Source organism: Cnephaeus nilssonii, assembly GCF_951640355.1.
Source record: "Cnephaeus nilssonii genome assembly, chromosome: 3".
Lineage (NCBI taxonomy): Eukaryota > Metazoa > Chordata > Mammalia > Chiroptera > Vespertilionidae > Cnephaeus > Cnephaeus nilssonii.
This window is the reverse complement of record NC_137074.1, coordinates 99,830,853-99,848,714: the sequence shown is the minus strand read 5'-3', so window position 1 is coordinate 99,848,714 and position 17,862 is coordinate 99,830,853. Positions and strand designations below refer to the sequence as shown.

General features: G+C 36.7%; 1 protein-coding gene across 2 annotated transcripts in view; it reads left to right on the top strand.

Moving 5' to 3' along the window:
* The window catches only part of SAMSN1 (SAM domain, SH3 domain and nuclear localization signals 1), a 51,116-nt gene extending 34,081 nt beyond the window's left edge, over positions 1-17,035 (top strand). For both annotated transcript variants that reach the window (XM_079766713.1, XM_079766714.1), the window contains exons 6-8: positions 1,362-1,568; positions 4,627-4,777; positions 16,221-17,035. In XM_079766713.1, the coding sequence (XP_079622839.1) occupies positions 1,362-1,568; positions 4,627-4,777; positions 16,221-16,423 (561 nt within the window). In that variant the 3' untranslated portion in view covers positions 16,424-17,035. The remainder of the gene's footprint in view (positions 1-1,361; positions 1,569-4,626; positions 4,778-16,220) is intronic.
* Positions 17,036-17,862: the final 827 nt, after the last annotated feature.

Genomic DNA, 17,862 nt, shown 5'->3' with positions numbered 1-17,862 from the left:
AACTTTTAAAAGAAATTTCCTCTTATATTTATTTGTTATCTTGGAATCATCTTAGCATAATGCCCTAGTTATTCTACTTTATTTTTTATAATGTTTTTTTCTTTATTGATTAAGGTATTACATATGTGTCCTTATTGCCCCATTGCTCCTCCACCCCACCCCCACTCATGCCCTCACCCCCTGTTGTCTGTGTCCATTGGTTAGGCTTACATGCATGCATACAAGCCCTTTGGTTGATCTCTCCCCCTTACCGCACCCTTCTCTACCTTTCCTCTGAGGTTTGACGGTCTGATAGATGCTTCTCTGTCTCTGGATCTGTTTTTTGTGTTGTTTTTTTTTTCATTAGTTTATGTTGTTCATTATATTCCACAAATGAGTGAGATCATGTGATATTTATCTTTCTCTGACTGGCTTATTTCACTTAGCATAATGCTCTCCAGGCCCATCCATGCTGCTGCAAATGGTAAGAGTTCCTTCCTTTTTACTGCAGTGTAGTATTCCATTGTGTAGATGTACCATAGTTTTCTAATCCACTCATCTGCTGATGGGCACTTAGGCTGTTTCCAAATCTTAGCTATGGTAAATTGTGTTGCTATGAACATAGGTGTGCATATATCCTTTCTGATTGGTATTTCTTATTTCTCGGGATATATTCCTAGAAGTGGGATCACTGGGTCAAATGGGAGTTCCAATTTTAGTTTTTTGAGGAAATTCCATACTGTTCTCCACAGTGGCTGCACCAGTCTGCATTCCCACCAGCAGTGCACGAGGGTTCCTTTTTCTCTGCATCTTTGCCAGCACTTGTCGTTTGTTGATTTGTTGATAGCCGTTCTGACAGGTGTGAGATGGTACTGCATTGTTGTTTTGATGTGCATCTCTCAGATGATTAGTGACTTTGAGCATGTTTTCATATGTCTCTTGGCCTTCCTATGTCTTCTTTCAAAAAGTATCTATTTAGGTCCGTTGCCCATGTTTTGATTGTGTTATCTTCCTTTTGTTAAGTTGTATGAGTTCCCTGTAAATGTTGGAGATTAAACCCTTATCAGAGAGAACATTGGCAAGTATGTTCTCCCATGCAGTGGGCTTTCTTGTTGTTTTGTTGATGGTTTCTTTTGCTGTGCAGAAGCTTTTTACTTTGATGTAGTCCCATTTGTTTATTTTCTCTTTAGTTTCCATTGTTCTAGGAGCTGTATCGGTAAAGAAATTGCTTCGGCATATGTCTAAGATTTTGCTGCTCTGGATTCCTCTAGTATTTTTATGGTTCCCCATCTTATGTTTAAGTTCTTTTTCTATGATTCCATTCTTTCTACAATAGCACCAGAGTTCTCTGAAATTTGATTTGCATATTTCTTTGTCCTTAGAAAGGAGACATCATAGACATCATCTGCAAAACACCAATGGGGATGTGGACAGGAATGTTAAACAATAAGGTGGGAAACTTTAAATTTATTTATGTGGATGTCATCTCAGAAGAGGAATCAGCCCCCAGGAAAATAAAGACACACCGAAGGAGTGGAAGAGAAAAATCCAAGACCCTGCAGGAATTCTTAGAGAGGATTAACCTTCAGGTTAGCAAACATTTGGCCTATTGGATTCTTGTGGCATATGGACAGAAAAATTAAAGAGACTAGATCAGTGTTGCACAGAATTGTTAAAAAATACATGACTTACAGCAAAGGAAAATCTGTTTTTCAAGAACAGTTCTTTCTCCTTTATCACTTTTATTGTGTAAGAATGGTTCTTGATATAATATCCTTTGGACTAAACTCTATTGCTACTCAGCAATGACTGGAGAGATTAATTTTGAGAAAGTGTAGTAAAAAATAAAAATGAAAATACCTTGGAGAATAAATGACCCAGAGGAAACATGTAAATGAGAATCATAAAGAAAGTATGAAGAGTGAAAATAAAAATCCAGATGTTACCAATGTAAAGATCTCCACATCTCTACAGGTTGCTAGTGGGAATGGGTTTCCTATGATATCCCCAGAAAAATAATTTTTTGAGACTTGCAGGGGAGGATTGTAGAAAGCTTTATTTCTGATAAATTAAACCCCTGAGTTTCCAAGGTCCCATTTTGCTTTGTCCTGCCAAGGAAGAAGTCCATTTTGCTTTTAGCAGGGCTAAAATCAAAGCCAGTATCCCAAGTTTCCATTCTAGGTTGAGACACAATGTAATCCAGCATCAGGCTAGCTTAGTTTGTATTCCCAGATACAGTTCATCTGTACCCCTTACATGTGGGGTCCACATGGCCACATGGCTATGTAGGAAACACAGGTTAATGCAAGGAAGCAGGAAGAAGAGGGCTGAGAGAGAATGTGAACTCCTTTTGTGGAGGGGATTATGTATTCCCTAATTTTTGCAGGTTTGCAATGGCCCTGCCCTACTCTAGTCAATTCATGGTTCCCCAGGCTTGACTGACTGCCACTTTCCCTATGACACCCCAATTCACTGTGCATGCACTCAACTTCCCCTTTGTCCAATTCCTTCCCCCAGTAAGCTGCAAGGAAATGGGCCAGTGGTTCCCTGGGGAGTGTGAAGTTGCAGCTTCCTGGTGAAGCCGCCCAATTAACAGGTCCATAATGTCTGGCCTCCCTTTTGCTCCTTTCCTAATATTAACAACTAGCTAATTACAATGGTACCAGAAACTTGAAAGAAAAAAATGAAAATTGTATTTTCTATAGAGCAGAGATCAAAAGCAAGTCAAAGGAAAGTAAGTAAATATAACTGTTTTAAAACTAATTTGTTAGGAAATAGTGATCTTAAACCTGCATAATAATTGTGTTAAAAAAACTGTGCTGTCTATATTTATAATCAAATTATTTTCTCATATATTAACAAAATATCTATCTTGTTAAATATATACCTAGCCTCACTCAATTTACTGTTTTGCAATCCATTTTAAAAGTTAACACGGTAGTACTTTGATATTTTTTGAAATTCATTAAGGCAATAGCTAAACTTTCCTTAATTGTTTGTCCTGAATTATCTAGTTACAATCTTGTCTGTAGACGCACTGCCTAGGTCTTCCTACATTACTACTGGTGCCCCCAAATTGGGTACTCCTTGGAGGAAGTACAAGTTTGAATCCTGCTTCCCTATTTGTTTTTTTGTGGTTTTTTTCCATGACCTATGAGAAAACCAGCGTCTAAGCAAGTGAAATAACTTCGTCATGAACCCTCAGTTAGATGGTTATATCAGAATGGGAATTCAGTTTTCTCTGTCCTAATTCAGTGTTCCTTCTAGGATATTTTTAAAAGAATTGCTACTGGGGTTTTCTTTTTGTTTGTTTTTAACATTAAAGGGCTGGTAATAAGCTCTTCCTGATTACTTAAAACTTTTATACTTCCTCTTACTCAATTTTAATAACTAAAGTAAGGATATTGAAATAATCAAATAAAATGGGAGGAATTTTTGAGAAAGTTGAAAAGCATTAAACTTCACTTTGAATTTTTATGCTGTTAGAGAGAATAGAGGTTACATAAATAAAATACAGACTTTGAAATCAAAAGCCCAGTAATATTATTTTTCTTTAATATATTTTATTGATTTTTTACAGAGAGGAAGGGAGAGGGATAGAGAGTTAGAAACATCGATCAGCTGTCTCCTGCACACTCCCCATTGGGGATGTGCCCGAAACCAAGGTACATGCCCTTGACCGGATTCGAACCTGGGACCCTTCAGTCCACAGGCTAACACTCTATCCACTGAGCCAAACCAGTTAGGGCAAAGCCCAGGAATTTTAATGAGTATATCTTGATGCAAATCATGGACAAGATATATGTGCTGAGAAAAGGAAACAATACTTTTCCAACCACAGTACTTTTGTAAAGCTTAATAAAACTTTTAATTAAATAGAAAGCCTTGGATTCCTTTGGTTTATAATCAATATCCTAAGACCACTTTTAAAAAAAAAATGTTTTATTGATTTCAGAGAGGAAGGGAAAGGGAGAGACAGAAACATCAATGATGAGAGAGAATCATTGATCAGCTGCTTCCTGCAGGCCCTCCACTGGAAATCAAGCCTGAAACTTGGGCCTCCCTCCCACACCCACCAGAACAGAACCTGGGACCCTTCAGTTGGCAGGCTGACACTCTATCCATTGAGCAAACAGGCTAGGGCCTAAGTACACTTTTAAATTGCATCTGTTTCAAATTTTTTTTTTACCCTACCCCAAGAAATTAATGAGGGTAGCTGTTTTTGCAATCAAGCAAATAAGAGATGTAGATTCAAAAATATTACTATAATATACTCTATTAAAAGCACTTTGTTTATAAACTTAAGGCACTCTAGTTTTATCAATTTAGCAATTTGAAAAGTGAAAAAGTGCCAAATAGGATGAATGATCCAGCTATTTAATTGATCTATTATTTAGCATTGTATGCTTAAGGTAATTATTTCTTCTCTGTTTGTCCTTCCAGAAGGTCAGAATTATACCTCCTACTCTTTTAAATGCCCTAGAGTTTATATGTGAAAACTAGTACAAGTAAAATAAAGTTAAGCAAAAGTTTTATTGTCACCTTTGGCTTCCATAAGCATTTCTACACTTTCTATAAATCTACAGAGAACTAAATGTATTTGAATCCAACTAGCTCATATTATACATAATTTTCTCTCCCACACAGGAATACTCATCAACACTTTTGCTCAATGGTTATGAGACCCTAGAAGATTTAAAGGATATAAAAGAGAATCATCTCATTGAATTAAACATTAAAAACCCAGAAGACAGGAAGAGGTTACTATCAGCTGCTGAAAATCTCCTTGATGAAGAAAGTAAGTTTGCACACCTATTTTTCTCCCTGGCTGATAACCACAGTTTAATGTAAATAGTAAAATCATTAAAAACAAAGTCCCAATTTAATTTGCTGAGAATCATATCAAGCATTCAAGTATATTCTTATACATTTGTAAACAACAACTCTTATCAAACATATAATTAGAAAGAGGTCTTTTTTTTCCTTTTGAACTCAGAAAATGAAAGGTCTTTTCTGTGTCCTTCATTTAGATTCTGCAGAGTTATTTATTAATTTACATGCAAGTGCATGTCTGCATTCCCAAAGACTGGAGCAGATACACTGAGTGGCCAGATTATTTTGATCTCTGAATGCATAATAATCTGTCCACTCAGTATATATCCTATATAATAAAAGGCTAATATGCAAATTGTCCCCTCGACCAGGAGTTTGACCAGCAGGCAGGCCGGCCAACCGCCCATGTCCCCTCCCGCTGGCCAAGCTGGCCGGACACCACCCATGCACAAATTCATGCACCGGGCCTCTAAGTGGCCAGATTATTATGCATTCAGAGATCATAATAATCTGGCCACTCAGTGTAGAGGCAAACATTTAGTGGCAGCATGAGCCATTAGTGAGAAATGTCATATGCGGCTCCTGTAGAACAGCACAGAGCTTGGCTCCAAGCTAACAAACCTTCATGCCGCACAAGAAGATTTATTTTATTACCATATAGTCGCATCTTGTATGTGTTTATACTGTTCTTTCAACATGTTAAAATAGCTTACAAAAATATTCAGCACTCAATGTTATTATCTGAGATGGCCCTGGGTGTTTGTGAGTATAAACTGAAGATGGAGGAATATATGCAGATTTACTTGTGGCAGAATACTGGCTATACCAACTGGGTTTGTAGAGATAGGTTAGCTTTTGCTTTTGCAATTACTCACTCTGAACACTCTTCTTACTACTTGTCAGGCTCCCAGAACCCTGAGTTCAGAACATGCCAAGCTCTGCAAGGGATATTTTGTTAGAAAAAAAAGGAAAGAAGTATCTAATTATAAAGATGAAAAATAACTTAGCTCATCTAATCCAATCTTCTCTTGCAAAAGTAATAATAATAATAAGCATTAATTACTTTACTTAACATGTTCTGAGTGCAATTTTGAGCCAGGTTCTTCACATTTATTGCCTTCTTCAATGCTCTCCATCACTCTGTGAGCTAGATAATACTACCCCCGTTTTATAATGAGAAATTGAGAAGATAAGTAACCTGTCCAAGCTCACATACCTAACAAACTGGAAACGAGGACCAGTGCTTGTGACGCTATGCTGTACTTTCTAACACTGCAAAGGACAGCCCAGAGGAAGGAGGAAAGGTGCACGTAGGACCCAGGCCTCCTGGCTGTCCCTCCGTGGCTTCCCTTTATCCTCTCTCTCATATCTCCCCAAATGGGCACATTTGCACAGCACATATTATATATACTGGCCTGTTATCTAGAAGGAATTCATCTTTTAAGAAATCGTGTCTTTACTTTTTTTTTTTTTACTTGCTGTCTTGAGTTTGCATAGATCTTTATCCTTTTCAAAAAGCTTTCATATGTCTGACTAATTTGAAACCTGCAGAATTGATTTCACCCTTAGGCCTATGTGTTTATGTGCATTCTTTGAAGTTGTGGAAGCTAGGAGATGCAAAGAGAGGGGATAGGGTCACAGAGGCAGACAAAGATCAAACTTAAGTAGCCAGCATACTCAACAGTCCAAGCCCAAACAGAACTGATCAGCTTAAATGGATGTAGCAGTATCTTTCATGTACATGAGGCAGTTTTTTTTTTTTGTCATATCTTGTCATTTTAAAATATGTCTCTTCCGTAAGCAATGTTAGGCTAAGAAATAGATTTTGGAGATTTTTTGTAATTGATAATGTTCAGTATCATTGTCAATACTCTTCAAACTAATTTGACATTGAAGTAGAGGGAAGGAGAAGAGAGTATTTTTTGAACACTTACACAAAATTGTTTTTCTTCCACAATGCCATCCATGTAGGTGTTTTGCCAATTTTGCAGATAAGAAAATATTTCAGAGATGAACTTCAAAAAGGCCAGACAGCTAGATAAGTAGCAGAGCTGGGGTTTCAATCAAAGGCAGTATGCTATAAAAACCCACATTTTTTCTCCCACACAGGCAAATTGATAAATATGAAAACAACAATGAATATTTAAAAACTTAAAATTACTACTACTCTCCAATTTCCTCAGCAGCTTAAGTTCAGTTTTCTATCTCAAAAAGTGGAAGCTAGTATTTAAATGAGAATGGAAACCTTGTAACAGCCTGACTCCCTGAAAGGTGGGAGCTGTTGTGGTTGCACTGCAACAGGATTTGTGAATAGAAGGGGCTTTAGAGCCCCAATAAGCAGGCTTTCAGCTGGGAAGCAGTTTTCAGCAAGGACCCACAGAGGGGAGATCAGCCCAGCACCAAAGGCTTGGGCCACTTTCAATGTCCACTTCCAACTTTTCATTCCAACTCCCTTATCACCCATCTACTTTCTCTGTTAACAACAAAAAATACATAATGATTTATCTAACCCAAATTCTTCCTTTGTAATATGAAGAAAGTAAAACTAGAGCAGGTGTCTTTCTCAAGGTCATGTATCTAGAACCCATCTACTAAATCCATATATTAGGAACACATACTGCTATACCCTGATCTCTGAAAACAAAGCACAATATCTCCAAAGCATGATGTGAAATGCAATGTTTGCTATTAAAAAGCACAACTCCTCCAAATTATTTCCCTTGTGAAACTTCAGAAAATGGTACTTGAAGGTCACTAGAAATTGATTATTTAATAATACCTAGTAATGTACAAACATACATACACTGAGCCCGATTCTGGGAGATGAAAAATGAAAAAAAAAATGCAGATTCAACTATAGTAGTGTTTGTTGTAAACACACAGCACAGGGATTTTTCTTATTTTAATCTTACGGTCAAAAGTACTATTAGAATATACATGTCAAAAAGATGCATATTGCATGTTAGGCTATACTGACTGAAAGCTATTTATCTTACATGAAACTTCTTTGCTCAAGAAATAAAGAAGAATGACTTCCATTTGTTGATAAGATGTTGAGTTCTGATGATTCGGCACCATGCTGCTACATGCTTATTTTTATCTATTCTCTACTTTGAATCATATCTCCAACAACCATGCTAAAGATTAAATGCACAACCTTCATGTACCTTCAGTGATAAAGACCTTGAATATATGGTTATAATAAAACTAAGACAAATACATGTCACAGGTTAAAAATAGTTAGCTTTTTGTATGTGTGTGGAAGAATGGGGTATGCAAATTGGCCAGGATTTTATGTATGCATTTTATTCTGATCATTGAATAATGTCAGTTTGGGAAAGTCAATAAATTTCTAGTTTAGAGCTTCAATCTTTCTTAGGTTGGGAATTGGAATGTGTTACTTTGCTAACCATTCAATATAAACACTGAGCAGAGTGGGCACCTGTTTTGAGGACAAGAATAAAAACTTTGAGATAATGTAGAAAGACCACAGTCCCATGTGAGCCTTTAACCTGTCTAGAGAAACCAAGCTAATGGGGACTGGGACGGGAACAAAAACAGAAAACTAAGACGTAAAGCAAGCACTTTTCCTTTTCTCTTTAGGCCAAAAGAGGTAGCATTTTACCCTCTTTGACTTTGAAGATGTAAACAAAATTAAACTTTGTAGATTATTGCTTGGCAGGAGGTAAAGATGCTTCTCTTCTCCATCAAGCTGACCGGAGGGCTGGCAAGTGGTGTAGAGCTGATCACAGGAGTACCTCTGGAGGAGAACAATTTGGGGTTCTGCAGTCCCGGCAAGACTGGCACAGGGATGTTCTGATCTCACTCCTGTGCTGCGTTAGAACTGAGCAGATCAGGTCACTGGCTCTCAGCTGAGAATCCAGACCAGGTTAGAAGGAGAAGAAAAATCGGGGTGAGACAGCTCTTAAAGAAGCAAAAGAGCAGAATCTGTTTATTTTGTGCACGTGAGGGTTTCTCTAGTTATCATCTGAATTTTAAAATGGTCTGTTCACTTAGAATAAACATTCCCAGCAAGTAAAAAAAGAGTAGAGAATATATATGTGTGAGTGTTTGTGTGTTCATTGTTCCCTAAGCACAACCTTCAAGACCCCGTTGCCTTGCTGAGAAATGTCTCTTTAGAATAAGTTAATTGCTATTCGTAGTAAATATTTTCTCTTTATTCTGAACTTATTCTTTTCCCACATTTAGGAACACTTTGATGCGTCTTAAAAGTGTGTCTATGAGAATGTGTACTCTTGTCCTGGGGGGAAATGGGTGATGGAAATAGCTTGTCTTCCCTTTAGCACAGGGATAATTAAATTTTAAAATAAGAAAACAACAACAACTTAGTAACTGAATGAACAAACTGTACCAGAATCTGTATAGATGGTAGGTACCTGCAACCTTTATTTGTAGTGCTCAGTGAGGAGGAAGGGGGAAAGGTGGATGGTGTGACAGGCTGTGGCACCAGCTGTGGTCACAGCAGCCCTCATTGCTCAACTCTCCCCAGTTGTGCCTTCCTGCCTGCCTACCTGCCCGAAATGATGCAGGGCAAATGGCAAGGCCCAGCCAGGAGCCTGGAACATGAGCTGCCAGCAGGGGAGACTTGTATCTATGCCAAGGAGCCGTCCAGCAGTTGGCCTGATGGCGTGCCAGGGCAGGCTGGTGCTCTAGCCCCCGACATATGTACCTGGTGTTTCCAACCCTCTTGCCATATGATTTCAATCTAGATTCAAGAAACATACATACAACTTAAAAAAAAAAAAGATATGCTAACCATCCACATATACAGAGTAGAGGAGGCATGTAGGCATTTTCCTATTCTGTGTTTATAAATATGCCTTTCATATTTGTTTCTAGTCATAGCTATTTGGTCTTACTAGTATATCAATTTGGGCAATTTAATTTCTTCAGATTTTGGGGGGGGGGAGTTATTCCTAAAATTTAATTTATAATTTATAATAGATGCCATGTTTTATGTAATACAAAAACGCATATATTTCATTAGTCAAATGAAATATAAACATTTTTACTCTTCTACCAGAGAACAATTCCGAGAGAAGGGAGTTTATAGAATTTCATGTTAGTCACCTAGGAAACTTGTACTGCCTGTGCGCGCAGGGCACTCCTGTTCTTGTTAGATTGCACTGTGATTGTGTACTAGGCATGGCTTTGTGATGATTACCCTGGCCAAACAAGACTAAATCCCCTATTTGCCTTCCCAATGTCCCCAGTTCTGTGCTTGCATTAAGAGGATTGTTAACAATGCCTGTAGAATTAATAAATGTTGAGTGCAGGAGTAAAGAGATTTTCAAATAGTAAGCAAGACTTTTTTGGTTATAGTACTTAAAGTCCCCTACAACCCTACTGTATACATAAAAGTTTTTGTAACAGGCAGGCAAGAGTTGGTATGCATTGTCAAGATTTGTTTTATGCATGTGTTACCATGTGTGCATGTATCCATGATAAAATGTAAATGAGTACTTTCTAGAGGGCAATAATGTAAAACCTATCAAAGTTTAAAATGTTCATACTTTTATTTTATACCCAGGAATTCAGTTCTAGGAGTTTGTTGGATTAATTTAACTTCAACATACAAATACATAAAATACTAGTTAAACTATTAGTAGTTTTAGTTAAAACTAAAACTAAAATAACTTCCATCATTAATCTTTTAAATAAATTAAGATATATACAAACAATAAAGCAGTATGAAGATGCTAAGAGAATGAAATGCATACTGACATAAAAAGATGTTCAAAGCATATTAAATGATAAAAGTGATTTCTGGATCAGAAATATGGAGGACATTCATGTTTGTGTGAAATAATAATAATTTTTAAAACAAAGAAATTAGGTTAATTTTTACCATATCAAGTAAATAGGATTAATTTAACCAATAAGAAATATAAACTTGATTTCCCAAGGTCCATAATTAAGCAATATAAAATGATAGTTTTTAAAATTACTTGGTCATTATCAAAATAATCAGTCCAATATAGGTGTGCATGGCTGGGCAGTGTGACAGCCGTGAGCACTGAGTTGGTGCCCAGTGATTGTGATCTTGAGTGAGTGTGCCTATAGGTTCTTACTGAAGCAGTCAGCCCAGTGCAAGTGGAGGCTGCTGTAGGTGTGAGTGAAAAATATTTCCTTTTCTCCACACATGTCATTAGAGGGTAAACTATGATGCTGGGCTAAAAAAAAATATGTACAAACAAAGGGAGAGTCAGTTCAGCTCCATATTCTCTCATTGCTTCAGGAAAACAACAACAGAAACTGGTTGGTTTTCCATAAAGGGATTCCTGTTTTTCATTTGTTCTTGATTTTTCAAAGGGCATATTAATATTCAAATGAAATGAATACCAGACATTCATTATAGTTAAAAAATTAAAGTGTTTAAGTGATTTAAGGATGTGCTTAAGATGAAACTGAAATTACCAAGAGTTGTGCCATATTGTCTACTGAATATTCCTCCCTGGACACCACCACCTCTGGACAGATAAACACAGCTATCGTTACCTGGAGAATGACTGAGTTTTGGTGTGAATGACTCAAGTGTGACTCCAACATGAGGCTGAGGTCTGGAGCCACCCTAAGATGCATATCCCTGTTTTTTCCTCTGTAGAGATGGCACCAGGAGAGAGAATTCAGAGCTGAGTTCAACAAAATTCCTTATTTGATCTTCTTTAGTTCATATTTCCTTTAATTAATCAAAAAAATCACATTATTTTTCTTTAAAAAGAAATGTTTACTGGGTACTTTTGTTGGCCAGGCATCTTCCTGTGTTCTCTAGATTGCGTTATTTCATAGTACTTGTCCCAAAGAACTAGAGGCTTCAGACCTAAGGCAAACAACAAAATAAAGTCAGTATCTAGAATATTTGGATAAGAAACCTGGAAAGTCAAACAAAAACTACATTTTTAGTGAATCCTCAACTTTCTCCATGTGAATATTGGACAGATTTCTTTCCTTAAGGTTTGAGAACTTCTTACCATAATTAGGACCTAGTTTGATTTCCTTCAAGCTTTCTTCACTTCTAGTATAATTGAGATGCCTATACTCAATTAATTAAATGTCACAACTCCGATATAATTATTTCATGAATAATTGTATTAGCTGTCATTTGTTTTAATCACCATGCCACTTTGTATTGCCATTGATAACTATCTTAAAATATTGATGAGGATAAAATATTTTAATATTCAAATTAGTACCTCATGACAAAATGTTATCTAAATATTGTTTTCTTATAATTATGTTTTCCTTTATATTACATAGAGTACAGAACAGTTTGGGGATACTTCTCTGACTTCATATTATACCTGCTGTTAGCTGAAAGCAAAAAGGACATCTTTTTCAAATTACTTAATAATCTCCAATATACTCATATTTGAAAACGTATAGCCTTTAGAATATTTGAAAACCATTCAGGGGCTTTATTGTAAAAATGTACCGTTTTTGGACCATTTTAATTTTTATTAAAACTAGAGGCCTGATGCACGAAATTCATGAAAAAGTAGGCCTTCCTTCCTCCGGCTGCCGGCACCAGCTTCCTCTGGCACCCGGCACCCGGGACCGGGCTTCCCTCGCAGCCCCGGCTCCATCTGGAAGGTCCTCAGGTCTAATTAGCATATTACGCTTTTATTATTATAGATAGAATATAAAACATTGTAGATCATCTGAGGAGGAGAGAGGAAATCTATCTAAAACTTTAATGCTGTCATTTGTGAATTATATGCCTATGTCTATGTGTTTGCATAATGTTTATAAGAGAATACATAAATTAGAAATACCGAGTTTTAAACTTAACATATCACACACATTTTGGTGTAAAACAGATGCAATCAGACATCCCATGGCAAGTGTGTAATTTGGGAAGCAAACTGTTTCTTATTCCAATGTTACTTGCCTGGTTAGCTCAGATGATTGGACCAGAGGACAAAACTGATGAAGGTTATAGTTTCAATTTCTAGGTAGGTCAGTTAGCTTTACACTGTTTCATGGTCACATGGAGGGGCTAAATGGCTTAGAAAGAAAATGTGGGTGCAGTACTGTGAATTCATCCCCTCTGCTGGGGAAACCACCCACACTCAAGTGCTAGGTTTGTGCCAATCCCAAAGTCATTAAGTGTCAGGATGGGGAAAAAAAAGAAAGAAAGAAAAAGAAAAACCAAAGAGGAAATCCTGACCCTCACAATACAAAAATGTAATGCTATGTAGCTCTCATTTCCATAATACAATATAATGACCTGCCTTTTCTTTTATAGTTATAGATGAGGGGCCCCAGCTGACCACCTGCCTGAAATTATTGCAGGCCTGGTGGGAAGCATTTGAGGAAGCATAGTCATGTTTTCATTTCACTAGGAAATCATTTAGCAAATTACTGCTGTTCTGTAAATGACTGTGCTGCATGACTTCCATACTGAGAAACTATTTCCTTTTTCTATAAAAATTGCAGATAAAAGATTATCAAAATAAATAATCTGTATTTAAAATAAACCAATTCCTAGAATTTAGAGAACGTGATACACTGTTACTTTTTTTTAATTTCTTTATTGATTAAGGTATCACATATTTGTCCTCATCCCCCCATTCCCATCCCACACCTCTCCCCATGCATGCCCCCAACCCCTGTTGTCCTTAACCGCTGGTTAGGCTCATATGCTTGCACACAAGTCCTTTGGTTGATCTCTCCCCTTTACCCCCACCCTCCCCTACCCTCCCTCTGAGGCCCGACAGTCTGATCCATGCCTCCTTGTGTACACTGTTTCTTATATGGGAATATAAAAAATATATTTTGTTACTAATATTAAAAATATATCCTCTGTTAAAGTCAGAATTTCACTTATTTTGCTTGTTACCCTTACAGATGATAAATAAAATTTTCTGAGGGTAAAATAACAAGCTAAGTATTTATTTTTAAAGGAAAATAGCTAATTTTGGAAATCATAGTACTTTAAGCCTAAGTTTTATATCTTTAAGAGAATCCCACAGTTAGTAATCAACCTAAATAAAACATGGCATTGAGAGCAGTTTTCATTGTGTCAAGTCCTGTGTAGATGTCAGTCTGAAAGGAAGTAACTCAGTAATTTTAATTTTGCGATGAAGTGATAGGCTCAAATATAATCTGGAGAAACAGCCCCACAACCATTCTAAGAGGATCACATTCTAATATGGTGATCATTGCTGACGTGGCAGAAAGCTCGCACCAGGCCTCGCTCCTCTGGTCTTTCCAGAGACACTCGGATCGTGGAACTCGGACCTGACGCATCCACTTCAGTGGCAGGAAGACAGATAAGCAGAGGCAGGGAGACATCTCTTCCTCAGAGAATGAGGTCCCACTTTCAGACCTGCTTTTTCACAAAAAAGGGGGCTTGGAAACAAAAGTGAAACAGTCTCATAGAGACTAAGTAGATTTCCCCAAACTTAAAGGTTGTTAAGACTAATAAAGAAAAAATACTTCATGGTAGCTAAAATTTTAAAATAATTACAATAGGTGCATATTGAAATTAAAGCTCCTTATACCTAGAACTATCTATAACATCACTAGATTTAAATACCTGATAATTGAATCCAGAATTAAAGTTGTGGCAAACATGGAGAAAATTCAGAAAATGACATAAATGTGGTTTCATTGTTGCAAATAAAACCTTGGAGGGAAAATTTAAAAGGACTGTTATGATTCATTTTGAAGATGAGTAGAGTTAAATGATTTTTCTTATTATTTTTTCAGCCTTTCTCAATCTGTGTTCCTCATCTAAACTACAGAATACTGAAAATAATTTAAGTGAATTTTCAATTCCTCCATGGATTGGACATAACTAGTACCATTCTAGATATACTGAAGAGAAGTTTACCCGTTACATATAAGGCTGCCTTAGGGCACCAGGGCTCAATTCTCTCTCATAATGGGTGTTGATAACAAGTGGATACACAGTGAACCATAAACTAATGTCAGCAAGTTATCTATAGCCTAAAAAAATGCATTTATAAAGCAGATGTGTAGACTAGATTAAAGGCTGAATTTCTTAAAGATAAATTACTTAGCATTATACTGGTCTATTGAGGAAAATTACACAATATCCTTCTCCCAAAGATTTTGAAGATGGGATTTATACATTCTTCTGGCAAGAATGGGATGAAGTATGTAGCATCTGAAGGCAGAGGTCTTGAAAAGTATGTTTGGTTCTTCCAGTTTGGGCTATTCAAATGTCCACAATGGGGGAGCCCTGGGGTTAGAAGGGGGAAGAACAGAACATGCTGTGGGCTAAGAGTGTCGCCTCTGTGAGGAACTCACTGTAATAATGCACAGAAATACCCATTCACTGGTGTCAAGAAAGGGAAAGTAGCAGAAAGAATGCTGATGCTGAAGAATTCTTGAGAAAAAGTAAATCTTTATAGGGCCATTTAGGTTCTTTAGAAAAAATCTTTTGTTACATCTCTAATATTAATTTTTTTCCTAACATATAATGCCAGTTGAATCTAGAATACAGATTTGATAACACATTACCAATATGAACATAAACAATTGTTATTCAGAACTACAAAGATATAGAAGACAAACTAAATAAAGCAGACTCGATGGTAGTTGCTTACTACCTAAAAGCAAACTGATTTTTATGTCTATTTTTTTATGAATACACACATAGGAAAATCCTGAATACTCTGTTCTTTTATTAGTATATTCTTTTTTTAATTATAGTTTACATTCAATATTATTTTGTACAAGTTTCAGGTGTACATCATAGTGGTTAGACAATCATGCACTATACAAAGTGTCCCCCTGATATTTCCAGTAACCATCTTGCAGCATACATAGTTATCATATCATTGACTATATTTTCTATGCGGTGTTTTACATCCCCATGACTATTTTTGAATACTGTACATTTTATGAGTTAAATTCTAAGTTACTGAAGTCCCACGTTGTTGTCCATAGTGATCTTTTATTCATTAATCCGCATTATCATGATTCAAAATTGCTCAAAAAGATCACTATTAATGTGGACTATACATTTAAACTTTACAAATGACTTTTTCTAATGTTACTTTAAGGAGTATTTGGACAAGGCATCAGTCACACTGTGGATACAATCTGCTTTCTTTGGCAACATTAATGTAAAATGCGAGTCCATATTGATCTTTGCTTATGCAAGCAGTTCACATGAATTCCATGAAATTGCAGGTGAGCAACAGTGGTTTGCTCACTTTGTCTTCTAAGGAAACAGTGGTTTGAATAATTGAATGTAAAAACCTCTTTTATAATAAACAAATATATCATTTACTTACATAAGTTTCCATTGTAATGAAGTCAAGGTTGGAACAGTTAAAATAGCTCAAAGATGAATGAGTACATGAATAAAACTTTTCTTACATATGCGTAACTGCTGCCCTCTTTTCCATTTACAGCTATTCAAGAGCAAGAAAATGAGTCTGTGCCCCTATCCTTAAGCCCAGACATCTCCTTAAATAAGTCACAGCTAGATGACTGCCCGAGGGACTCTGGTTGTTTTATCTCATCAGAAAATTCTGATAATAGCAAAGAAGACCTGGAGTCTGAAAATCTGTCTGACATGGTACAGAAGATGACTATCACAGAAACAAGTGACTGAACACATTCTCAACTCTATATCCACATCTGCATCCCATGTAACTCTTCTGGAGCTAAAAGGTCAACTAGGAAAGAAAGAGAAGTATTTGCAGATAACAATCTAAAGTTGTTTTATTCTGAATGATTTTACGTAAAAGTTTATATCTCTAACATTTCCAATTATTGTAAATAATATGTATATTTATTATTTTAAGTGCTACATGTTAGTATTTCATATGAGTGTATTAGAAAGGGTGTAATATAAGTCTTTAGTATGTGTGACATAAGTTTTATTTTGTAAGTGCAAAATGATAAATTCTGCAAAAATCCCCTTCTTTCTTCATACCTGTCAGTTTTGAATTTGTGTCTATTAGCAAATAAATACCAGTGGAGCCTGTGTTTGTTTAACCAATTATCCAAGCAGTATTTACACTCATTTTTATAACTACTGTAAAGTACAAGTTAATATTGGAGACATTTGATCCACAGTGTTTTCATTATTTTTTGTTGATTTCTTCACTGTTGTATGGTATAAAAGTATAGATAGTATACTGTCAGTTCTGATTTAGTAAAATGAATTGTAATAATTTCACAGATGTTTCATGTTTAAGTGTAAATACTTTAAATTTTGTAATGCCCTAATTTTAAAAATAAAATAAACTATGTGCATTTAGTATTTTCCAGATTAGTGTTACTTTCATATTAGGCATTTTCATATCAGGCATTCAGACAAAATATCTCCTACCAGACAAGATTTTATACTCAGTCCTCACTATATATATCCTATATATAAAAAAGGCCAATATGCTAAGTGTCTGGTCATCCATTCAACCAATCAAAGCATAATATGCTAATGATATGCTAAGGCTGTTCAACCACTCACTATGATGCGCACTGACCACCAGGGGGCAGACTCTCAGTAGGTTAGCTTGCTGCTGGGGTCCGGCTTATCAGGACTGAATGAGATGGACCAGACATGCCCTGGAGCCCTCCTGTGGTCCCTCCCCTGCTGTCCAACCTCCCACATCCCTCCCCAGCCCTGATTGTGCACCAGTGGGGTCCCTTGGCCTGGTCTGCACCTCCTTGCAATTCAGGACTCCTCAGGGGATGTCAGAGAGCTGGTTTTGGCCTGATCCCACAGGCCAGGTTGACGGGCCCCACTGGTGCATGAATTTATGCACCAGGCCTCTAGTATATATAATTCCCAAATCAATTACCTCACCTCAGTCTGTCTCCTGAGCCCCAGATCTGTGTTATCTAACTTCCTGAATACTTCTATGTATTAGTCAGCTTAAGTTGTCATAACAAAATACTATAAACTAGATGGCTTAAACAATAGAAATTTATTTCCTCACAGTTCTAGAGGTTAGAAGTCCAAGACCAAGTGGCCAGCATGGTTGAGTTCTGATGAGAGCTCTCTTCCTGGCTTGCAAAGAGCTACCTTCTTACTGTGTTCTCACA